The following is a 20,897-nucleotide window of genomic DNA, read 5'->3' on the forward strand; positions in this document are numbered from 1 at the left end:
GCAAGACAACAGATTTTGTGACATATGCCAGTGATATTAAATCTGATTCTGATACAACCCTCTGCAACTCCTTTTGATCCTGTGCAGTGTGCCTCCATACAAGGCTGTGATGCATCCTGTCAGAATACTCTCCACAGTATGTCTAGAAATTTGCTAAAAAAATTACCAAATCTCCTCAGATTCCTAATGAAGTAAAGCTGCTGGCCTGCCTTTTTTTGTAATTACATCACTATGTTGGGTCCAGACCCTTTGAGATCCAGACCCTAGGAACTTGATGCTGCTCACCCTTTCCATTACTGACCCCTTAATGAGGACTGATGTATGTTCTCCTGACCTCGCCTTTCTGAAATCCACAATCAATAACTTAGCCTTGCTGATGCTGAATACAAGGCTGTTGTGAAACCAGTCAATCAATTCTCACTCACGCATACCTCTTTGTCACCAGTGGTGTTATTGGCAAATTGAAGATGGCATTTGACCTGTGCCTAGTCACACGGACGTGAATGTTTAGAAAGTAGAGCAGTAGGCTGCACACACATCCTTGAGGTGATTCTGTGTTGATTGTCAACAAGGAGGAGATGTTATTATTGATCTGCACTGACTGCTGTCCTGATGAAGAAGTCAAAGATCCAGTTGCAAAGGATCCTAACAAGTATTTGGGCCTACTGAATGTGGTAATGATCATTCTCTGGATGATTTGAACTCTTGAGTTGTTAGAGCTGCACTAAGTGAAGCGCATCGTCCTTCTAATGTGCACCTTAGATAGTTTGGAAAGGCTTTGATAAAGTCAATTACATGCATTTATCTGGCTGGTTCAGTTTTTTGGATTGAGTTCCTGATCATTGCTGGCACCATCCCACACTCAGGATGTTGATCATCAAGATTTTAGCAATGGCAATGTCATTGAATGCCAGCATTTGGTGTTAGTGTGGGGTCAGCAGTGTTTGCTCAAACTGAATGTTTAATGATTAAAAATAAAATGTAAAATATTTTTCAGTATTGTCATAGTCACATAGTTTCTGTTTGAATTGAAATAGCAATTATGTGCCAAAATTCTTAATATTAATAATAAATCAAATAATTTACATTTTTAATGTCAATAACTGCATGGTCAATAAGACTATTAACAGCTGAGCAATTTAATAAATTATTATGAAAGTGTGAACAGTAATTGAATGTTTAAGCTCTTTAATCTTGAGAAAAAGATGAGTTTCTATTTTAAAGAATCGTTAATTGCCTCTGGTTGGGAGATTGCCTGTTGGAGCTGAAAATAATGTATAGTTGCTAAGCTTAAAAGTCTCTAGCAGATGAAAGAAAAACTTGTCATTTTAATCGCCTCTGAGTAAAAGAAGGATCCAGATTAACAATGTAACTGAATCAGATAGGAGCCAAATACAATTGCTTTGAATGTGTGGAAAAACTGCATATAAAATGCAGCTGAGCTTGAATTCTATCGCTTTCCTTTGACAGGGGGCATTGTGCGAATGACACTGAGCTTAACGGTCATCATTGTGGAAGCTACTGGAAATGTGACATATGGACTTCCCATCATGTTGGTGCTGATGACTGCCAAAATATTTGGGGATTTCTGTATTGAGGTGCCTGTTTTTGTAATACTTCAAATGTTTGAGTGTGGATTGTATAAACATAGAATATTTTCTCAATTAACACCTCAGTTTGTAAAGAAAATAAAGCTTTGTTTAGGTAAGTTATTTTTCATGCATTGTGTTGTTTCCATAGAGTGCTGAGAAAATTAAACTTAACCTTTGCCTGGATGTAAAATTAAACCTGGCTCAATCACATAGATTTGTTTAATACATAACCTGACTGATATCTGACACATGGAATTTAGTTTAAGTTAGATATTTTTGCTGTACAGTTAAATATTGAGAAACAGGAACTGCTTGCTGTGCAACCTGCACTTCTCTGGCTGGTTCTTTTTTTAACGAGCCAACTTATACTGACCCAACTCATATCCCATGGCCTTAATTTTGTTTGATACTCAGTGCAACACAGACCATAGTTAGATCCTGTTAGGTTCAGGTCAAGTAGACCAGATCTATAGGTTCTTTTGTGCTGTGGTTTAAACAGCACTAAAAATAATATCCATAGCATTTTGCAGTAAAGCAACACTGTGCTCCTCTTTTCAATGTGACTGCCCAGTCAGATGAGATAGAACTCTTGAGGTTGGTGTGATTCAGATAGGACCAATGTGGTGTGGTGACACACTAGTTGGTGTTAAAGCCTTCTTTGTAACTTTAAGGATGTGGATTGATCCTGACTTTGGACACTTAAAAAAAAAATGTTTGCATGTTCATTGTGTGATGATGTGTTTTTCTGCCTGTGATTGTAAATTACCCCTTAATGCAGGGTAAGGGTGGAATCCAAAGGGTGTTGATGAGCATGTAAGAGAGAACTAGAAATGTGTAGAGGGGAAATAAGATTTTTGGGATTGTTCTATTGGGAGCCAACAACCCTCCCAATGGGCTTGATGCCCATGGGAGGGAGCATATTCTTCATGATTAATTCACCATAGTGCACAGACGTGATAGTCTGGCTCAGTTCTGTTCACCTGACTTGGAATCTCTTGGCCAAGTGTCATCCATTTTATCTGCTGAGGGAGCTTTCCGCCATCATCCTGGTTGTGGTCCACATTCCGTCTCGGGCCAACGTCAGGCAGGCACTAGGGAGCTGAGCACCGTGATCAATAGTCGCAAAACAGCACACTCTGATGCCTTCCATATCATTGAGGGGGATTTCGACCAGGCTAGCTTGAAATATCTGAACAACTACCACCAACATATCATCTGTGGAACCAGAGAGCCAACACATTTGACCTTTGTTATACTACCAGCCATCTCATGCCTGCACTTTGGAAAGTCTGATAACCTGGCTGTACCTCTACTCCCAGTGTATGACCAGAAACTTAAGATCACAGCTCCAGCTGGTAAGGACCAAGAAGATATGATCAAAATAGGCAGAGCCCTTACAGGACGACTTTGAGTTGGTGGACTGGAGGATATTCAGGAATTCCTCTTTGGATCCGAATGAATATGCCATAGTTGTCACCAACTTCATCAAGACCTGTATGGATGAGTGTGTGCCTTTGAGAACATACTGGACATGCCTAAACCAAAACCATGGATAAACCAGGAGATTCATGGTCTGCTGAGGGCTTGACCTGTGTGTGGCATTCAAGACTGGTGATCTAGAACTATACAAGAAATCCAGGTATGACCTATGGAATACTATTTTAAGAACAAAAAACAATTCTGGTTGAAGTTAGAGATGGAATTGAATGCACTTCAGCTCAGTCAGGGTTTGCAGGTCATTACTTCTTACAAGGCTAAAATTAACATCGTGAATGGCTTTGATTCTTCACCTGCAGATGAGCTCAGCACCTTTTATGTACACTTTGAGAGGGAGAATAAAGCTACGTCTGTGCAAATCCCTGCAGTATCTGGTGACCCTGTAATCTCTTGTCTTGGAGGCAGATGCCAGAACATTGGTCATGATGGTGAACCCTTGCAAGGTGTCAATCTCTGATGGTGTACCTGGTAGGACCCTGAAACCCTGTGCCAACCAACAGGCTGCAGTGTTCGAGGACATCTTCAATCTCTCACCTGCAGTCAGAGGTTCCCACCTGCTTCAAAAGGGCAACAATCGTATGAGTGCTCAAGAAGAGTAGGGTGAGTTGCTTCAACAACTATTGCCCATTTGCACTCACATCTACTGTGATGAAGTGCTTTGAGAGTTTGGTCATGGCCAGAATAAACTCCTGTCTGGACCTGGGACCTGCTGCAATTTGCTATCGCCACAATGGACATTAGCCTTCCTGGCCCTCCACTCTGTCTTGGATCACCTGGACAACAGCATTACCTACATCAGGCTGCTGTTTATTGATTACATCTCAGTGTTCAATACTACCATACCCTCAATACTAATCTATTTGGCAGATCATAGTCAGTGCAGTTCAGAAGTAACGTCTCCACCTCACTGACAATCAACACTGACGCATCAAGGATGCATGCTTAGCCCACTGCTCTACACTCTCGACACCCACGACTACGTGGCTAGGAACAGCTCAAAAGCTATCTTTAAATTTTCTGATGACACAACTATTGTTGGCAAAATTTCAGATGGTGTCAAGAAGGCATTCAGGAGTGAAATAGTTAGCTGGTTGAATGGTGTTGAAACAACAACCACACTAGGGTCAGTAATATTAAGGAATTGATCGTGGACTTCAAGAAGGGGCAGTTGACAGAACACACACTAGTTCTCACTGAGGGATCAGCAGTGGAAAGGGTGAGCAGTTTCTTCAAGATTCTGTGTGTCAACATCTCTGAAGGCCTATACTGGGCCCAACATATTGATGCAGTTATAAATAAGGCACACCCGCGGCTTTATTTCATTAGGAAAGACAGATGTTGTCTGGTATGGAGGGGCCACTGCACAGAATCGAAAAAGAAGTTACAGAAAGTTGCAAAGTCAGCTAGCTCCAGCATGGGCATTATCCTTATCGACATCGAGGATATTCTTCAAAAGGTGATTTCTGTCATTAAGGATCCCCATTTCTTATTGCTACCATCAAGGAGGGACAAGAGACTGAGGGCACGCATTCAAACATTTTAGGAACAGCTTCTTCCCCAGTGGCATCAGATTTTTGAATGGACATTGGATCCATGTACACCAGCTCACTCTGAGCCCTGCTGAAGGGTCTCGGCCTGAAAGTCTTTTCCGTAGATGCTGCCTGGCCTGCTGAGTTCCTCCAGCATTTTGGATGTGTTGCTTACAGTCTCTCACTACTTTTTTTTTGCTTCTTGCAAAGTAATTAATATTTTTAATATATATTGTAATTTATAGTGTTTTTATATTATGTATTGCTGTGTGCTGCTGCAGCAAAGCAACATATTTCATGACATTTGCCAGTGATAGTAAACCTGTTTCAGATCCTGATTCTGCCTTCCTTTTATGTTATAATAAGCAGTCAGATGAGTAGTTGCCTTAACTGAGGCATCAATCTGGTGAGTTATTCTTGGAGGAGAAATGGATGTTTTTTTCCCTGTTGTTTATAGATGTGTTCTGGAAAAATAATTGAGAGTAAAGACTTATGCCAGTCTTTTCATAGGTATTCCTGAATATAATTCAGTGCATAGCAGGATTGCATGATTCAAAGTGGTGATTAATGTAGGCCTCTTTTCCTCATTTTTTAAAAAATGTTACTTTTACACTGAAAACAACGTTTAATCCTCAAAATAGGTCATACAGATGGGATTACTGTATGGGATACAAGTGGATTCACTGGCCTTTTATTATTCCTTGTCATATTATTTTCTCTCATGAATTCACAAATATGAGCTGCCAATTCTTTTCCTCTAGTCATCTATTTTGTATTCCATAATCAGAACGTGAATATATGTATGTAGGCTGAGGAGGAGTCTTGAAATTCCATTCTATTAATGTAGTGGGCATTCCGTAGTTCCCAGTACTGCTCATACTGAGAATCAGTAAAAATGTACAAAAGACTTAATATCTGAAACAAAGGTGAATGCATTGAACAAAATGGATTTAATGAGCATGATGGATTTTATAAGCACCGATGATTAGCTGCCTGGAAAAAGTCTACCAATTTAAGTAAATATGATTGAGTGACACGCATGGGACAACTTAAAATCTGACTAAATTAGAACTGGTTTTGGCTTTCATCCTTGTGAGTAAACAAAGTGCATGTGACCATAAATAAAATGTCTATTTCTATCCTGTTTGAAAGGAATGCATTCAGCATTTAAGGATTGGGATATAAAGCTTTAAAAATTAGTAGATGGTTTATTTTTAAATTGTAAATGTACACTCCTGAAAATAGTGCTGTTCTATAGTTTAATCCCAGTCATATAGCAAGGAAACAAGCCTTCTGATGATTGGACATCAATTTACACTAATCCAGTCCCTCTCTTTCCATTCTTCCCACATTGTTACCAACTCGCCACAGGTCCTATATTTACCTACACATAGAAACATAGAAAATAGGTGCAGGAGTAGGCCATTCGGCCCTTTGAGCCTGCACCGCCATTCAGTACGATCATGGCTGATCATCCAACACAGAACCCTGTACCTGCCTTCTCTCCATACCCCCGATCCCTTTAGCCACAAGGGCCATATCTAACTCCCTCTTAAATATAGCCAATGAACTGGCCTCAACTGTTTCCTGTGGCAGAGAATTCCACAGATTCACCACTCTCTGTGTAAAGGAGTAATTCACACCAGGGGTAATTTACAATGATCAATTAACCTACTAACTTGCATGTTTTGGAGAAGTAGGAGTGAATCGGATCTCTTAGAGAGATATCCATGCAATCACGGGCAGAATGTGCAACTTCCCTATGCACAATGTCAGAGCTCTGTTCTGAGCCTGTGTTGCTGAACTGTGAGGCAGGAGCTCTACTCACATCACTTTTGTGCTGAGTGGTACAGTTATTAATGCAAGCTCTTAAGTGTTGAATTCTACTTTAAGATTAGTATGAGTTAGATATTTATCCCATACTACCAAAAAGTAAATAAAGATCACGTCTGGAGGTGGAATATATAATCTTAGCGAGAACCATCAGTCTCATTCACTTGAGGGGATTCTCACTTTGGTTGTTAAGCACTCAGTTCCTTGTCATTTTTAATTCTATCAATGTTCATTTATGGATTCCATTGACTTTGAATTTAGTTGTTAATGTTGCTACGTTTTATTTCGATATCTGACTTTTCTATTTTAGTTTGTATCTGTAAAATTGATTACTTATTGCCAAGCTTTTTGTACTTAAGGATTATGTGTTGAGGCCAGCACTGATCTGCCCTGATCATATCAAATGGCAGGGAATGTAAAAATTAAACCTTATTACATTACTTAGAAATTTTTTTATTAACTGAAATACTCAGCAGCTTGGGTAGTATATTTGGAGAGAAAAAAGTGTATTTTTTTCAAATCAGTGATCTTTAATCAGGGACATGCTGATAAAAGGTGATCATTTTGAAATTTCAGCTTTATTTCTTTGTCGACAGATGCAATAATACAAAAAAAAAGAGAGGAAGAGTAGACACTTGGCATCTCATGTCTGACCCACTTTGCTAATCTATACTGGCCTGAACTCTTCTGTGTAGTTCACCATATTTCTTAATTCTTCAATGTTTAATTTATTTACCTATTTCCGCCTTTAATATATCTAACAGTCTGGTCCCTACCACCCACATGACAGAGTATTCCAGAGGTTTATTATCCTCTAAGAAAGTAAATTTCCATACCTCAGTTTTAAAAGGCCAAAACACTTACTTTGTAGCTATGTTCCCTTGTTTGTGGTATTGGCAACATTTCAACTATCTCCAGGCCCCTTACAATCATATGCTTGAATAAGATTACTCCTCATTCTTTTAAGGAGAAAGCAAAACTGTTTAGCCCCTTTTGAAAGAACAGCCCTCTCATCCCAGGTATTAGCCTGATCTGAATGTTTCCAATATTTTGAGTTTACTTCTGATTTGCAACATTTGCAGTACTTCTCTTTTGTATTGGTCTCAGAAGACTTGGCAAAAAGAAATTAACAGTTGACTTAGCAATGTGTTACAGTTCCTTAATAAATTAAGGAGAGCTATATTGATATAAACTATAATTTGGTTCTATAAATTACCTACACTTTAACAACTAAATTGTTTTTGGTTTTAGGGACTGTATGATATTCACATTAAGTTGCAGAGTGTCCCTTTCCTTGGTTGGGAGCCTCCTGAGAAGTCTCATACTTTAACTGCACGGTAAGATTGCCCATTTTGTCTCTTCCAGCTGGAATTACTCTTATGTTATCAATTGAGATAACTTTTTTCAAGTATTTTTGCATAAATTTAAAAGCAAGGAGTGAGTTCTGTCAATCTTTGTTAAAATAATTCCTTGGTTTCTCATTGTCATTAACGTCCTGTTCATAAGGAGTAGATAATAAAATGTGCTTTTGCTGAGGATGCAACAAAAATAAGTTATTAAATTCAGTTACAATTTTATCCTTTTAGGAATCTAGTACTATGCTGTCGCCATGCAGTCAGCTAATTGATGTAAATGTAGGTTTGTTCCAAAAGTATTCTACTTCAAGGCATGTGAGCATGGAATATAAATATTGAAAGTACTTTAAAATATTTGTAACACTAATGTTATATTCAATCTCTTATTTTGTGTGTATATGTGCTCATTATGTCTCGCAAGTTGATTTTCATAAGATAATTGATGCAAATGTATTCAGAATTGGCTTTCTGTATTTGAGGATGGTGGGTGCAAGAAGAACACAGAGTTGTATGTCTAGTTTATAGTAGTGATGCATTTGAACCATATGAATAAATTACTTACTGAAAATGTTTTCTTATATTTTTGGGAGGTATCTGATAGTATTTAGTTTTCTTATCCCATTACATATTAAACCTAACAATGCAGAATTAATGGATTGTAGCACTAGTTGTAATTATGTCTTTTATACGTAATAATTTGATGTCATACCTGTTTTGTCAGGCTACTACTTAAGGTAGCAATCATGTCATGTTGTGCTAACCAATATTTGTGTGTCTCCCACATCATATAAATGAACAGCATGAACATTTACAGCACATAGCAGGTTTCAGAAAACAACAAAATTGGCTATTGCACTTAACTATGTTAAAATATTGATTAAGCCACTAAAGTATTCTGGTATCTGTTCAGCACTTGGGGTACTCTATAAATTAAAGAATGACTTGTATTAATTTTGACTTGGTAAATTTAAGCTATGTTTAGCTTTTACTAACCATTACTACGCTACAGCAGCGATGTACAAGAGAGGTAGTAAATTCACTGTGAATTAATTTGGAAGATCCTCTTTTCCCTTCAGAACTTTATCAGATGCTTTCCCTGGTGTATAACCGAATTAAATCTGCTGGATAGCTCTCAACTAAACTTAATTGCCTCTTCAAAGAATGTTTCACTTGCAGATTAGAGATAGTTACACTGAACCTCGTTCTGCTGGTTTTTTTAGCTTGCATCATCCCACGAGATACTATTGAATTTATTTTTAATATTTGGATGCCAATTCCAAGTTAATGTTGCACATCCACTTTGAGCAAGAAGGCGATGAAGTTGTCCTGAATCTCTTGCCCAACGTGAGGCTCCTTTTTGGGGTTGTTGCATTGGCTCATTAATTCTCCATAGTACTTAATGATATTATCTTATTTTTGATGTGAAGTACATATATAGGGTTAAATGCAGATTTTATATTTAATGCATAAGAGCCAGTTTTACTCCAGATACTGGAGAATAGAGAAAACTCTGAATTTTTTTTTTCATTCTGGTTTTAGATTGATTTTATTAAATTTTTATTTACTTTATACCCCAGATAATTGCATTCTAGAATTATACTGGTGATGATTTCAAGGATAAGAATGGAAACTTGTAGTTCCAATTTTGTATATGAGGTGAATTATATTGCACAATAATATTGCATAATAATAAAATACATTTTAATACCAAGTGCATTATTCAATTTTAGTGAAGTGATGAGTTCCCCAGTAACTTGTTTCAAACGACTTGAGAAGGTTGGACGCGTCGTGGACATTCTCAGTGACACAACAACTAATCATAATGGCTTTCCAGTGGTTGATGAGAATCAAAAGGTATGTAAATATTAAAATATATAGATTTTGCTTTGTATAAATTATACAGGAAATGCAGAAGATACATTGTGATGACTTTGAATGTGGCTAGCATGTAATAAAATGTAATTATGATGTAGCTATTTAAAATTAAATGGATAAAAGTTATGGTTTCTTAATACGTGCAAATTACAGTCATCTCTCACATCGAAATGGATTTCCAATTCTTAAGCAAGTAAGGGCTTTTCTAAATTTATTATTAAGATCGTTCATTCAGTTTAATTAGTATGTAGTTATCAACACATCTCTGTAATTAAAGATATAATTACCTCTTTTCAAATTATTTTAAGCCCTTGTAAATGCACAAGATTGCCAGCTTTGGTTTTCCCTCTTTCGATCCCTTCCATGATATCCTTTTCCTTCAGACACTACACATTATTTTGATGATAAATTCACATCTAGATGATCTTTGTGATGCAAGGGAATCAAGGGTTATGACTGGAGTAACTAGAATAATTATTTTGCATTTTTGTCCTCCCAATGATGAAAATTGATTGTTTTCTATTGGCCTCTTAGCTAGATGCAGCAACCTATCGCATGGGGGCGTTCAGTATTTTGCAGGACCATTTGTAATGTTACACGCAATTGAATCATCTTGGATATGCTGTATTTCAAGTTTTTAACAATTCATGAAATGCCTGTTTATTAAATCCAGAGAAATTGAGATATTTCATATGGAAAACGTGACATACCTAAGCGAACTGTTTTTTTTCCACTGCAACAATATTTTGATTCTCTTGTCAATTTACTTCATTCTGTAGTGACCCTATAGCTTGATTGCTTTGTCCATGAGGCTGGTTGTTTAATAATTTTCCTGGGCCTACTTTCATTTTGTTGAAATGGAATACATTTTCATGACCCAGCATTGTGTTTGATAAACTACAGTATATTCTTACTGCTTCTTTTAAACACTACTCTAAATTGTAAAAATAAAAAAGTATCTTGAAATGCTGTTTGTGTTCATTAATTATGAAATATTTTCTCTTTTCAGCCTGAATATGATAATGTTGGAAGATTATGCGGATTAATATTACGATCGCAATTGATTGTCCTCCTGAAACATAAGGTATTATTTGAAAAAGAGTAAAATTGGAAATATGACCAATCAAAAATGAAAACAAAATGTTAGAAATACATTGATTTGTTTTTGCCCTAAAAGAGTATGGACTATATGCATCCTTCAGAGTTTTTATGACTGTAATTCACCTTTAAGTATTAAGTATTATTGTAAGTGTACCTGAATTAAACATGGATTAATATGTCAGTTGTTACAAGATGGTATTTCAAATATGTGATTGTTTTACAGAATGGGGGAAGAGACAATGAATATAGAGTTGTGTTTACTATTCATAAGAATGCCAGCAGTTTTGGTACAATATAGCCAGACTCTAGTCAATTTCAGATTAAGCTCTAATGTACAATTTATTGTCTTCATTTCAAATGTTAAAGTGAAATAAATTGGGCACTTAACAGTCATTTTGAAACCAAGAAAATTATGCAATTAGGGGTATTTCATGTTAGAATGCAGCAACTTGATTTGCTCAACGGTTGAGTTGCTGTTCCTACTTCACAGGTCATTTGATTTTTTTTGTACAGTATTTCACAATCGCATGAAAATGTGTATTTAAAAAATAGTTTTTCTTTTCAAGTATTTGTTGTTTGACCGTGAAAGCCTTGCTCCCTTAGAGGATCATGTTGACATGTTAGATAGACAAAAGTTCTTGGGATGGATTAATTTGAATTCAAGAATTAGCATTAATGAATAGAGAAAAATGCACTCACCACTTTATGAGATTAAATGGCATTTTTTCTTAAAGGTAGTGCTGAGAAAAATCTCTTGTCCAAGTATTAGCAAAATGTCCAGCAAATCGCTTAATAGGTATCGGCAACTTCAACAATTCATTATTTGCATTCTAGTCATATAGCATGGGAACAAGCTCTTCAGACCTTCTCTTGCATGCTGACCAAGATGCCCTTTCCCTGTGTCTTTTAAATGCTGTTGTGCCTGCTTTAGCCACTTCCTCTGGCAGCTCATTCTGTATACATACCTCCCTTCGTGTGGCAAAAAAATCGCCCCTCAGGTTCCTATTAAATCTTTTCCTCTTACCTTAAACGTATGCCCTCAAGTTCTTGATTCCCCAAACCTCTGAAAAAGACATTGCATTCACCGTATCTATGTCCCTCTTGATATTATGCACCTCTGCAAGATCTCTTATGCTCCAAGGAATAAAGTCCTGTCCTGCCCAAGTACTCCCAAACAACCCAGTTCCTTGAGTGCTGATGACATCCTCATAAATCTTCTCTGCATTTTTTCCAGCTGAATCACATCTTTGCAACACCAGGGTGACCAAAACAACACAATACCCTTAAATGAAGCCTTGCCTACTTCTTGTTTAAAGCCACCTGACACAAATAGGTGAGCTACCAGCTAAATTTGGCTGATGTAGCATAAAAAAGAGCAGGAACACCAGTCCGTAGTTTTTGAAAAGGACAGACGTGGAGCTTGCATTGATTTGTGTATGCTTCTGAAACCACACATCCTAACTTGTGGCTTTGGGTCTGCTGTTCCAGAAACTGGGGGTGTAAACATGTCCATTCAAAGTAAGTGTAACCTCAAGAAGCTTTTTCTGGTATATTACATGGTGCCATGCCTGAATTAAGTAAAATATTAGCAGGTGGAACTGGGAGGTAGTGGAAAGGAAGAAAATAGTGTTCAGTGACATTTTGGCATAAACTGAGTATTTTTTAATCTAAATTTCTCAAGAAATAAATTCACACTATTCTTAAGATATTGTTTATGAAAGATGAAACTTCATCTAATTTGATTTTAATTTGATCTATCTGTTCTTTCTTTTAATAAAGATAATGCCTCTAGTTCTGGAGATAACAATTATGGCTAAAACTTTTACTTCAGTTTTATTTTTGCATTTTTCAGGTGTTTGTGGAAAGAGCAAACTCAAACTTGACACAAAGGAAGCTTCAACTTAAGGATTTCAGAGATGCATACCCAAGGTTTCCTCCTATCCAGTCTATTCACGTATCAGAGGATGAGCGACATTGTACAATGGACTTAACAGAATTCATGAACCCAACCCCATATAGTGTGCCTGGGGTAATGAATCTTAAACTGCTATCTTATATTTGTATTGTCCAATTGATCTTTCAGATCAGCTTTTCAATAACTTTTTTTAACGATGTGCTATGTGAAGTTTTGTCTCGGTTTAATAAGTTATTTTAAGTCGCTGCATGTAACAGTTACATTTACAGAAAAGATAAATTGATTTTACACAGCTTTATATTTTTACTTAAAACATAAGCATGGGTTTTATTGGGGTTCATATTTCTTACATGATCATTAAATATTGCAATTTTGTTAAAGTAGGTATGCTGACTTATATTTGGTTTATAAAAATGATATTTATTCATGGCTCACTCCTTACACTTGAAAAGATTGGTTGTTTTTTTTTGTGCACTGTATTCCCATTTTTATTATGATTCCTCTTTGCACCTTGTGGCGCACTGGGTTTTTTTATGAAGCCAAGTTGCTAGTTCATTGCTCAGCTCAGCACAGATGGAAAGGATGCAAAGAGACGGATAGATTGAAACCTGGGACCACTCTCCTTGAAGTCTGGTGCTGATGCCACTACACCACGCTGGCTATTCCCTTTAGCTGTAAGAATTTTAAATGCCAGTGCATCACAGAATGAGAGTAATTGTACTTTTTATGGACTTCTATATTGCTGATGAATCTTTCTTAAAATGCTTTGACTTTTTATTAAGGTAGTGAAAGAGTCTTGCTTGCCTTTATTGTTGGGTGCTTTTCTATGTTTTCCTGTATTAATTCAACTGTATTTAATCTACATTTAACATAATTCTCTTTAACCATTGTCCAACGCTTTAACTTCTTATGCAATTGCTATCGTCGTCCTTTCTCTCTACATCTTTCACAACAGATTTATAATGCTTTTATTTGGTCATCATACCCACATTATTTTGAACTTGCATTTCAATAAAACAGAGGAAAAAATAATCATAAAAACAGAATGCAAATGCTCCTAAGTGTATATAAAAAGGCAGAGACTAAACTAAAAATTAACTCAACAGGTCAGACAGAATCTTAACTGTAGAATGAAGAGAGCCTTTATGTAAAAGCGAGTGTGAGAGATGAGACAAGGTAGTTTGAGATGGGTAGAAACAGATAAATTGAGAAGAGGGGTGAGGGCTGAGAGATGGGCTGATGGAACCAAGTGGTTAAAGCAAGCACTGAATTTTCCACATCCTCTGCATGCTTGAACCATACCCACCAATCCACCCAGATTTTTTCTTGTTCACCTATCCCTTCTCTCCCGCTTCTGAACTAAGAATCATTGCCCTCCCCATTTACCCTTCACCTACATACCTATCCACCTGGGTTTCTTTTTCCTTCCTCCTCCTCCAGTTGGTTTGATCTGTCCGTCATCCCTCCCTTCACCCTACCTGGCTACATCTGCTCATCATGTCCCCTCATCTAATTTCATCTGTCGCCTACCAGCCTCTGTCTCAGCACTCTCTCTCATTTCTGTATTTGGCTGTCATCTCTCTACACTAACAATGAAGGTGCAGGGTCTCTACCTGAAACATTAACCATCCCTTTGCCTCCACAAATGCCGCTTGAGCTGAATCTGGCAGTTTGTTTCTTGCTCCTGATTGCAGCATCTGCAGACTCTTTCTGTCTCCAGAAACTAAACCATTTGTTGTTCCCTGGAAAATTCATAATGGGGAAATATGAAAATGGCTGAAACTTTGCTTTTGATTTGTATGTACTCAGCAAAATAAAGATAACATCCTGATAGAATCAGAATATTGCAGAGCAGAAATAATGGAGATTTGGTGGCTAAAGAAATTAGAGCAATTGTCATCTGGGAAAAGTAAACTAATAGGACTAAAGATATCCTTGAACCTAATGACCTAAATCTTAAGGTCATAAAAGAAGTGTTTGCTAAAATAGTGGATACTTGGTTAGTGGCCTTCTAAAACACCTTCGATTCTGGAATCCCAGCAGACCGGAAGGCTGAAAATATAACACTCTCTTTACAAGAAAATGAGACATTATAGACCACAGTGTGATAACTGCCATTAGGAAATGCTCACGGCTATCTGTGTTGTACTTGTTAAGGCAGCTTCTCTGATGTGCTGTTGGCTCATCTTTCAGCAGAAGGCTGTGCCTCAGGTCTTGCTTGGGAAGAGAGTAGTGAACACAGGACAATGACAGATTATCCCCAACATGCAGATGTGTGTCCATTGTATCCGTTTATGAATGATTTCAAATTCATCTTGTTCACATTGGGTTAGGAAGTCAACAAAGAAACTCAATATTCAACAGTAAAACAATTGGTTTACAAGTTTAAATCCAATATTTGTTTTTTTTTAAAGGAGGCATCTCTACCTAGAGTCTTCAGATTGTTTCGTGCTCTTGGTTTGAGACACTTGGTTATATGTGATGGATCCAATGGGGTGAGTGGTTTAAATTATACTAGAAAAGATGTTAAATGGAGTGTCGTGTATAGTAATATTTTGACAAGCTTTCGCTGAAAGTACTTGGAAAAGTGTACTTTTAAAATTGTATTTAGTTAATTCAAAGGAAGAGAACTGAGTTAAGACCATTAGACATAGGAGCAGAATTAGGCCATTCAGTCTGCTGCGCCTTTCCATCATGGCTGATCCTGAATCCCACTCAACCCTGTACACCTTTGATGCCCTGACCGATCAGGAACCGATCAACTTCTGCCTTAAATATACGCATGGACTTGGCCTCCGCCACAGTCTGTGGCAGAGTATTCCACAGATTTATTACTCTCTGGCTAAAAAAAATTATTCCTCCCCTCTGTTCTAAAGGGTTGCCCCTCAATTTTGAGGCTGTGCCCTCTAGTTCTGGATAACCCCACCATAGGAAACATCCTCTCCACATCCACCCTATCTAGTCCTTTCAACATTTGGTAGGTTTCAATGAGATCCCCCTGAATTCTTCTAAATTCCAGTGAGTACAGGTGCAAAGGTGACAAACCCTCTTTATATATGTTAACCCCTTCATTCCCAGAATCATCCTTGTGAACTTCCCCTGGACAACACATCCTTTCTGAGATATGGGGTCCAAAACTGTTGGCAATATTCCAAGTGCGGCCTGACTAGTGTCTTATAAAGGCTCAGCATTATCTTCTTGCTTTTATATTCTATTCCCCTTGAAATAAGTGCCAACAGTGCATTTGCTGCCTTTACCATAGACTCAACCTGTAAATTAACCTTCTGGGTGTCTTGCATGAGGATTCCTAACTCCCTCTGCACCTCTGATATTATCTCTGATATAAGACCATTTAGATAATAGTCCGCACTATTGTTCCTTTTACCAAAATGCATTATCATACATTTCCCAACACTGTATTCCATCTGCCACTTCTTCGCCCATTCTTCCAATTTGTCTAAGTCTTGCTGCAATCGCATTACTTCCTCAGCACTACCTACCTCTCCACCTATCTTCGTATCATCTGCAAACTTTGCCACAAAGCCATCAATTCCACTATGTAAATCATTGACAAACAGTGTGAAAAGTAGTTGTCCCAATACCTCCGAGGAACACCACCAGTTCTAGCAGCCAACCAGAAATAGCCCTCTTTATTCCCACTCGCTGTTTCCTGCCTGTCAGGCATTCCTCATCCATGTATCTTTCCTGTATCACCATAGGATTTTATCTTGTTAAGTAGCCTCACGTGTGGCACCTTATCAAGTGCCTTTTGACAAGCCAAATTAGTGACATCCACTGCCTCTCCTTTGTCCGCCCTGCCTGTTACTTCCTCAAAGAACTCTAACAGATTTGTCAGGCAAGATTTCCCTTTCCAGAAACTATGCTGACTTTGACTTATTTTATCATTAATTTCCAAATACTCCAAACCTCATCCTTAATAATAGACTCCGACACTTTCCCAGCCACTGAGGTTTGGTTAACTGGCCTATAATTTCCTTTCTTTTGCCTTCCTCCCTTCTTAAAGAGTGGAGTGATATTTGCTATCCTCCAGTCCTCTGGGACCATGCCAGAATAAGTGATTTTTCAAAGATCATGACTGATGCATCTGTTATCTCTTCAGCAATCTCTCTGCGGACTTGGGATGTAGTCCATCTGGTCCAGGTGATTTATCCACCTCAAGACCTTTGAGTTTGCCTAGCACTTTTTCCTTTGTAATAGCAATGGCACTCACTCCTGCTCCCTGACACTCATGGACCTCTAGCACACTGCTAGTGTCTTCTACTATGAAGACAGATGCAAAGTTCATTTGCCATTTCTTTGTCCTCAATTACTACCTCACCAGCATGATTTTCCAGTGGTCCAATATCAACTGTCACCTCCCTTTTACTCATCTTAAAAAAAACTTTTGCCATCATGCTTTAAATATAAGGACAAACTAGCCAATAATGCCTCCTCTACTGTAAAGATGAAGCCACACTCAGGTTGGAGGAACAACACCTTATATTCCGTCTGGGTAGCCTCCAACCTGATGGCATGAACATTGACTTCTCAAACTTCCGCTAATGCCCCACCTCCCCCTCGTACCCCATCCATTATTTATTTATGTACACACATTCTTTCTCTCTCTCTCTCTCTCTCCTTTTTCTCCCTCTGTCCCTCTCACTATACCCCTTGCCCATCCTCTGGGTTTCCCCCCCCCTTTTCTTTCTCCCTGGGCCTCCTGTCCCATGATCCTGTCATATCCCTTTTGCCAATCAACTATCCAGCTCTTGGCTCCATCCCTCCTCCTCCTGTCTTCTCCTATCATTTTGGATCTCCCCCTCCCGCTCCCACTTTCAAATCTCTTACTAGCTCTTCTTTCAATTAGTCCTGACGAGGGGTCTCGGCCTAAAACGTCGACTGTACCTCTTCCTAGAGATGCTGCCTGGCCTGCTGTGTTCACCAGCAACTTTGATGTGTGTTGCTTGAATTTCTAGCATCTGCAGAATTCCTCGTGTTAGCCAATAATATAATCTTTTTCCTTCTTATAGCTTTTTTGGTTGCCTTTTGTTGGATTTTTAAAGCTTCCCAATTACTTTTGCTACCTTATATTCCCTTTTCTTGGTTTTTATGCAGTCCTTAACGTCCCTTGTCAGCCACGGTTGCTTACTCCTGCCTTTTGCGAACTTCTTCCTCTGTGGGATGTATCTGTCCTGTGTCTTGTGAACTATTCCCAGATACTTCTACCATCTCTGCTCTGCCATCATCCCCACCAGTATTCTCCTTCAATCCACCTGGGCGAGCTCCTCTCTCGTGCCTCTATAATTCCCTTTATTCCATTGCGATACTAATACATGTGACATCATGCTCACTAGATACTCAATTACATTAAGGTCATAAGACAGTCACAAGATACCCACGAGGTATGTAACAAAGGGAACAACATCTGCAATCCTCCAGTCCTCTGGAACCTCTCCCATCCTCATTGATGATGCAGAGGTCATTGCCAGAGGCTCAGAAGTCTCGTCCCTCGCTTCCCGCTGTAGCCTGGGGTACATCCCGTCCGGTCCCAGTTACTTATTCAACTTGATGCTTTCCAAAAGCTCCAGCACATCCTCTTCCTTAATATCTGCATGCTCAAGCTTTTCAGTCCACTGCAAGTCATCCCTACAATTGCCAAGATCCTTTTCCATAGTGAATACTGAAGCAAAGTACTCATTAAGTACCTCTGTTGTCCCCTCCTGTTCCATACACACTTTTCCACTGTCACACTTGATTTGTCCTATTCTATTCAAATTCTATTCAAATATTTTTTTCAACATTCACATTTCTTAAGCAATTAAGATTTGAGGAAAATATTGTTGCCATTCTACATTCTGTTTGCCCATCAATTAGGAAATAAGTTGTAGGAAGATATTTTAAAAAAATGTTCATGTAAGAGACCAGCATTTAGACAACATCTAAGACCCAATGTCAATTTTACTAGCCAAAGAAAAAGACAATTTAATATTGAGGAAATGGTGTTGTAACAGAATTTTCTAATATATCTTCCAGAAAAGGCTGTCTATAATTCAAACCAAGCTTTATCAGAAGTTTTTATTCATTAACTGATAGTATGCCAAAATTGATTTGAAAAATATTTTTGCATACAGGTAATTGGAATTGTTACCAGAAAAGATCTTGCTAGATATCGTTTGCATAAAGGACAACTGGAGGAACTTGAAATGGCACAAACGTGATTTCATGACATGCATTTCTTCAGAGACTCTGACCTACTGGAATTTTAACTTTGGAAAAATTCTAGTTAAAACATTTTTATGCAGCCACTATTCTTTTGCACTTCATGTGAATGGAGCCTCACACACCAGGATATCTTCTGGAGGCCTACCATAGTGTGCCAGAATTGATCATTTGCACTGTAATTTGTTGTAACATAAAATTGTACAGTTGTATATTTTTAACTAGAACAAATGTTTGCCTTGCACAGTTTTCTGCTGTTCTTTCTGGATCATTGTGAACTTTAGGACTTGGGAATTAAGTATGTACAATACATGTATAATGGATCTCCTGTATGACTAGTGGAATTGGAACTTTTGTCTTGGGACTTCGTCTGAATTTCATAAATTTTTGCTGCTACTCAGTCAAATAAGAGATGGTGACGAAACAACTGCGTAGATAACAGCTTGCTCGCCGTGCTTAGATGCGAAGTTGGTTTCCACTTGCTTTGCAGCTACATATTTCCATCAAGGTACCTGTGAAGTATGGCCAACAGAATGGAATTATCTTGCAAGCGCACCTTGCTAAAGGACAGCTAAATGAGAGTTCTGTGTATACAGTTATCTTATTCTTGCATAACTCTACGCTGTAAATTCTAGTGTATCACCCCAAGTAAGAGTACCTGTTTTTCCCAAACATGATATGTAAGACAATCTAAAAATGAACAGTAGAACCTAAAAAAAATACATACTTGCACCAAGCTGGAATTGCACTGCAGCTACTAAAGACAATAGCCTACCAAGAACCTTCTACAGCCTTGCTGATCAGATGGGAGCAGATCATGATCTAAATTCAGAGATTATTTGTCACAAGTATGGATGGCCACTGGAAAGTGCGTTGTGTTTACACAAATGTAAAGCCACTCTTAACCCTGAGCACAATGTAAATTTTTCAGTATTTGTGTTTATTGGGTGTTATTTATATTTACAATTTTAATCATTACATCTTCACTTCTATTATACAACTTTATATTTTATAAAACTCTTAAAAGCTGTTAAAAGTGCAAGGTAATGACAAATGAGTTTTCTAGAGTGAATTTTTAAAAGTATTTTGACTGAATTCTGTAGTAGAAGATGTAATTGTGCAGTGGTAAACTGAGTGGTAAAATTTTGGTTTATCTGTGATCATGTTGATCTGCAGCAATTTTTGCTGTTGCAAACTGTTGATGTGTGCACCTCACTTAACACAAGATCAAATAAGATTAACTTGATATGTCACAAAATTGATAAAGTAATAAATGATAGCAACACAATGGATTAAGCAAAAAAATAGTTAGTGTTCCACTAACCACCAAAATGTTTTGCAAACTTAGATCTTTTATAACTAATCAGTACACTTCCTTTTATAGTGATTTGTATTTTACTTACATTTTAATTTTATTCTGCTATATAAACATCTAAACCATTATTATTTTGATGGTCGTATGAGTGAAACATTAACATGCTTTAGTCATTAGGTTCTATTTAAATATTTTCTGTCAAGTTTTAATGTATCTTTGTGCTCATGAATTTCAGGGTGTATGTGAATTTTGTTTCATGTGCAAATAAATGTTTAAGTTCTTAATCTATTCTTTTGTGTTCATGTAGTCTTTATTCATTCCTTGTTTTTAAGTCTGAGTTGGGACAGTTGACTAAATCCTTACAGTTTAAAATTTTACAATCCACGATTGGAGTTCGATGAAGAATCACAACTGAGTATTCCATCCTGCCCCAATTAGCTGAAATTTCATGGAAATAATTAAAGAAGTATTTTAAAAAAAGACTGTCATTTTACTGAGTAACATATATTTAAATGAAATATAGAACGAATCAGAACACTAGGAAGACTACTACAGTACTAGAAAATTGTATATTATTTAATAACAATCAACGGAGGAATTCAGGTTTATGTGGCCGTGTTCTTTTGATTGACTGTAAATGAACAAATTAGCGTAGGCACCTAGTGT

The 20,897-nt window shown here is 37.6% G+C and overlaps 1 protein-coding gene across 1 annotated transcript in view; it reads left to right on the forward strand.

Moving 5' to 3' along the window:
* clcn7 (chloride channel 7) overlaps positions 1 to 20,513 on the forward strand; it is a 73,168-nt gene extending 52,655 nt beyond the window's left edge. The window contains exons 19-25 of the mRNA XM_063059029.1: positions 1,471 to 1,598; positions 7,703 to 7,788; positions 9,537 to 9,660; positions 10,691 to 10,765; positions 12,635 to 12,811; positions 15,112 to 15,192; positions 18,829 to 20,513. Coding sequence (XP_062915099.1) covers positions 1,471 to 1,598; positions 7,703 to 7,788; positions 9,537 to 9,660; positions 10,691 to 10,765; positions 12,635 to 12,811; positions 15,112 to 15,192; positions 18,829 to 18,915 — 758 coding nt within the window. The 3' untranslated portion in view covers positions 18,916 to 20,513. The remainder of the gene's footprint in view (positions 1 to 1,470; positions 1,599 to 7,702; positions 7,789 to 9,536; positions 9,661 to 10,690; positions 10,766 to 12,634; positions 12,812 to 15,111; positions 15,193 to 18,828) is intronic.
* The last annotated feature ends 384 nt before the right edge of the window (positions 20,514 to 20,897 follow it).

This window comes from Mobula hypostoma, chromosome 9 (assembly GCF_963921235.1).
Source record: "Mobula hypostoma chromosome 9, sMobHyp1.1, whole genome shotgun sequence".
NCBI lineage: Eukaryota > Metazoa > Chordata > Chondrichthyes > Myliobatiformes > Myliobatidae > Mobula > Mobula hypostoma.